This window comes from Penaeus chinensis, chromosome 5 (assembly GCF_019202785.1).
Source record: "Penaeus chinensis breed Huanghai No. 1 chromosome 5, ASM1920278v2, whole genome shotgun sequence".
Lineage (NCBI taxonomy): Eukaryota > Metazoa > Arthropoda > Malacostraca > Decapoda > Penaeidae > Penaeus > Penaeus chinensis.
In genome coordinates, this window is record NC_061823.1 from 36,771,797 (window position 1) to 36,776,796 (window position 5,000).

Genomic DNA, 5,000 nt, shown 5'->3' on the forward strand with positions numbered 1-5,000 from the left:
ACCGCGTCGAGGTCCGATCGCCTCCGGATGCCTTCTTCCCCGGGGAGGCTTTTTCTCCGACGGTCAGGGTCTCTGAGGACGTCTTGGGAGTGTCTGTGGTCTTGGCGGAGGGCGTTCGAGAGGCCTCTTCTCCTTCAGGTTTTTGTGCTTCGTCGCTCGTCTTGCTGCGGCTGGAGGCGAGCGTCGAGGATTTGGTCGCCCTTTCTTCAGTCTCTTTTCCCAAGTGTTTCGAGGACTTGGCTGACGTCTTTCCGTCCGGCTTCAAGGAGCTCTGGGACTTCGATTTGTCATCCTTCGATCTTGGAGGACTCGGCGACCTGCTGAGGGACCTGCTAGCGGACCTACTAGGCTTCGGTCGGGGCTTCAGAGGCCGTTTGGTCTTCTCCTGCTTCTTGGTTCTCGCTGTGCTCTCTTCGTCGGAGGAAGTCGAGGCTGACCTGCTTCCTGAAGGTCTCTGCTTCCTGAGCGGCCGAGCGCGAGGTTCCTGCTGGTCGCCCTTGCCCTCCGCATCTTCTTTTGGCGCCGCCGGCTTCTTAACCAGCTTCTTAGGCTTGACCTCCGAAGGCTTCTCCTCTTTCTTCTCCTCCTTGTCGTCCTCCTTCGCCTTCACTGGCTTCTTCAGACCGCTTCTGGCCTGGAGGAACTGGTCGCCCTGCTTCTGGGGCAGCAGCGGCGCCACGGGCTTCTTCCACACCTTAATCGTGGGGACCTCCTGGGGCGCCTCCTCCTTCACGGTATTTGCTGCGGTCTTCCCTGGCCGTTTGAGGATCTTGCGAGCTTCGAGGAACTGGTTGCCGACGGTCTTCTCTGGCAGGCCGGCCGGACCAATCTGGCGAGGGCGTTTCAAAGCTCTCTTCTTTGGAAGTTCCTCTGGAGACGACACGGGTTCTTGGCTTTGTACAATGTCAGTTTCTGTCGAGAGGGGAAGGTCAAGGGGTTTCTCGGCGCTTATCTTGTTTTCGCTCTCTTTGTCCTCGTCTTGTTCCTCGTGTTTTAGATTTTCTTCTTTCTCCTCTTTCTCTTCTTTCTCTTCCCTCGTGTCCTCGAGATGTTTCCTCGCCGTCTCCCCGCCTTTCCATCTCGGTATTCCCGAAACTTTGCTCGACGATTCTCTCTTTTCCTCCTCCGTCTCCTCCGCTTTCCCCAGCGTCTGCTCAGGGAACTCAATACCTGGTTTGATCAACGTTTTTTCCTCGTCTTGCCTTCCCCCTGGCTGACTTAAAGCGCTTGTCTCAGGTATCTCCTTGGACTCAGAATCTTTTTTCTCCGTCACAGATTGTTTCTCAAGGGCCGGGCCTGATGGAGCCTCGCCCTGAGAGCCTCTCGACGACGTAGCTTTAACTGCTTCCTCTTTCAGCGTGGCTTTCTTCACTTTCTTTTTCGATTTCGGCTTCTTCGTGCTCGCTTTTTCCGCCGCCACGGATTCTTTGTCGTTTTTCGCTTCCGCTTCTTTCTCGCTTCTCTCCTTTCCTTCGTCCTTTGAGGATTCGTTGCCCTCCTCCGACTCTTTGCGACTCAAAAGTAAATCAAGAGAGAGAAGTGAGTCCTTGTTTATCGAGTCATCCTCTTCCCTCTCGGATTTCTTCTTCGACTTCCTGTCTCTGCTCGAGCATTTCTTGCCCAAAACGAGCTCAGGCGAAAGGAGACTTCTCTCGTCCTCCTTGTCAGAACTTTTTGACTTCCTCGAGGCGCTCCTGGAAGACTTAGTTGACGACCGCTTCTTGCTCGGGTTTCTCTCGATGAATCTTTTGAGCTGAACCACGATCGTCTTGCCTTTCCCGTCGTCGCTCTTCCCTCCTTCGTCCCCGCTCAGGTCCTTCGGGATCAGCGACGGCTTCTTCTCCTTCTTCTTCTTCTTCCAGCTTCCGTCCTCGTTCTGGACCAGCTCCTTCATCTCCTCGTCCGACTCGATGTCAACGTCAGGATGAAGAACGGCGGCAATGATAGCGTCCTTCACTTCCTCGGCGCTCTGCAGCTCCTTCTTCGTCTCGGCCGCCGTCGTCGCCCTCAGGAGCCTCGCAGCAATATCTTCTTCCTCTTCTTCCCGATTAGAACTTTGTGGATTTTCCATTACCTGCTGGGCCTCGCGAGATTCCGGCGGCGAAGTTGGGGAAGTTGCCTCGTCTTTGGGGACGCGACTCGTATCGACGCCGGAGGAAATGGAGGAGCCGTGGGCGGGCGAGGGGGCGGCGGGGGGAGCTCCGCTACTGTCGGCGGCGCTGCTGGTCTCCACCTGGAATCTTCTCCGCGTCGGGACATACTCGTAGGGGTCGGGCTTTTTGTCCTTTTTCTCCGGCTCGGTGTACTTCTCGATGAGCCTCTGCGCGATGGTCTTGATGGTCTTCTCCTTGACCTTGAAGTGGCTCTCGGGGGACTTCTCCTTCTCGCGCTTGGTGGTGAGGCGGACCAGCGGCCGGTTGCGGGAGATGGAGCCGCCGTCCTCCCTGTTCGCGTCAGTCTTGTACCCCGTCGGCAGCTTCGGCTTCTGCGTCGTGTTGATGTCCCTCGTGTCGATCTCGCGCGGCCGATCCCGCCCCTTGTTGATCTTGGCCAGGTAGTGGTCGGCGTAGGTGCCTCCCCCGGCCTTCCCGGCGAACTTGCGCTCGACCGGACTCGTCTTCCGCAGGACGGCGAACCTCGACTTGGTCGGCGGGGGCTTCGACTCGGGGGCGTTGAGGCTCTTCAGGAGGCTGGCCGTGTTTCCGGAGAGGAAGCTCGACGACGAGGGCGACTTCTTGATCTTGCTGTCGCCGAAGAGGCCCTTACTTCCGGCATCGGGGATGTTATCGGACGACTTGTACCTCGCCAGGTAGTTCCCGGCCGAGTAGCCCCCGGTCGCCCCCGACGAGTACTTGGACAGGTCGTAGATGCCGCTTGAAGGCTCGTTCTCGGGGATGCCGTACTTAAGCCTTCCGTAGCCTCCTGCGACGTCCCCCGAGGTCAGCTTCGTCCTGCCGAGGGTGGCGCTCGACCCCACCTCGCCGTACTTGGGCGTGGTGTACGAGGGCGAGACGTAGTTGCTGGAGTTACTCCTGACGTAGGGCCGGGTGGCATAGCTGTTCTGCGTGAGATAGGGCGAGACCGGCATCTTCGATATATTTCTGGGGTGTCTTTAAGAGTGAATAGCGAGCTTGCTGCGCCTGCCCTTTCTACGAAGGCTTCGAAGTCCTAGTCAAAACTTATTTACATATAGATACGATATGCGAATGGCACGATGATATGCAGATCATAAAAGCAGGGCAAATACAAAAGCAAATGCAAACGCACACCTGTTTATCCCATTCTCTCGGAGGCTATAATCATAAAACACAATTCGTAAAGGAAACAGTAACTATAACACCCACTTCGTCGCTGTTATTCGGGTGTCATATATGTGGAAGAGTGTCATGGGAAGCCATTTTTACGTTTTCCGACAAAGTTTCGCCCGCGTCATAATTCTTCGACATTTTTGCTACAAGGTTTCCATATGTCTTCTTGCAACTAAAGACCGAAAAAAAACACACAGCCGGATGGGTACTTATCTATATCGATTCGGTAATTATATCGTTACGAGTTAGACTGATATGTTAGAAATCACAACACTTTTCCTCCTTTTACATAAACACTTATCGCAACTTCTTTGGAACTTGATCCGAATCAGTAAAAAACACACCTTTGAATATCACCTTTATCATACATGTATATCAACAATTATATCACAGACTTACATTCCTGTTAATTCCTCTTATCAACGTTTATCTACAACGATATTCCTCCTAGTCGATTTCTATCAACCTTCCTCTTCGCTGACCACAAGAGATAATATTCAATCAATCTACCAATCTTCTACGCGATTCACAACCACACTGGCGACGCTAACACACGCAACACCTCGCCATGGGTGTACTCTCTCTTCTGGCGCCAGCGGACGGGGCACTTTACACAGCCTGCCCCCGTCGCCAGCTTAGCCTGTTACACACCTCTGGCGCCAGGTTGGGCAAGTGGCGCCAGGGGGGAGGGGGAGGGGGTGAAGGGGGTATGGGGGGGGTCCAAGGAGGGAAGAGGGGGGTTAGGGGGGTTCAAGGAGGGAAAGTGGTGGGGGGGAGGAGGGGTCAGTGGGTTGGTGTGGGGGTGCGGAGAGGGTAGGAGGGGAGGAGGGGGAGGGTAAGGAAGTAGGGGGAAGGTAAGGAAGAAGGAGGGAGGAGGGGGTAAGGAGGGAGGAGGAGTCAGGGGGTCATAAGTAGCATGGGGAGACGGGTGGGATAAGGAAGAGCAGGGGTGAGAGGGAAGGGGGGGGGGGGCAGATAGCATGGAAATAAACGTGGCAAAAGGAAAGGGTAAACACAAGAGAGAAAAGATGGCGTATGAAAGAGATAGAGAGAGACAGACAGACAGGAAAAAAAAACAGAGACAGAGATAGAAAGCCAGACAGACAGAAAGAGAGATAGATAATTAGCTAGAAAGATAAATAAATAGAGAGAGAGAGAGAGTGATAGATAGATAGATAGAGAGAGAGAGAGAGAGAGAGAGAGAGAGAGAGAGAGAGAGAGAGAGAGAGAGAGAGATGTTACAAAACAGGTGGGAAAGACGAAGGGCGGTTGCAAGGGAGGGTGATAAAAGTCAAAACAGGAGAGACAAGAGAGGAGGGAGGGAGGGAAGGAGGAAGGAAGGGAAGGAGGGAGGGAGGGGAAGACGATGGGTGGAGAGAGGGTGCCAGGGTGAGGGAGAAAGGGTGCCAAGCTGGGGGAGAGAGAGGGTGCCAGGCTGGGGGAGAGAGGGTGCCAGGGTCAGGGAGAGAGGGTGAAAAGGGGGGGGGAGGTGAGAGGAAGGACAAGTTCTGGCACAGCGAACTTGGACAGTGGCTGGGAGGGAGGTGCGTTGGCGTGCCAGCGAAGATTAAAATAGTCCCCGAACGTGACAGGTGAGTGGGCGGAGTCTGTGGGCGGGGGGGTGGAGAGAGAGAGTTTGTGGGCGGGAGGGGGGGGAGAGATTGTGGGCTGGGGGGAGAGATTGTGGGCTGG

At 55.0% G+C, this 5,000-nt stretch overlaps 1 protein-coding gene across 1 annotated transcript in view; it reads right to left on the reverse strand.

The window, feature by feature from the left end:
- Nucleotides 1-3,943, reverse strand: part of LOC125025639 (serine/threonine-protein kinase PRP4 homolog) — an 80,418-nt gene extending 76,475 nt beyond the window's left edge. Inside the window, exon 1 of the mRNA XM_047613706.1 lies at nt 1-3,943. This exon is cut by the window's left edge and continues 150 nt beyond it. Within this exon, the coding sequence (XP_047469662.1) occupies nt 1-3,088 (3,088 nt within the window). The 5' untranslated portion in view covers nt 3,089-3,943.
- Nucleotides 3,944-5,000: the final 1,057 nt, after the last annotated feature.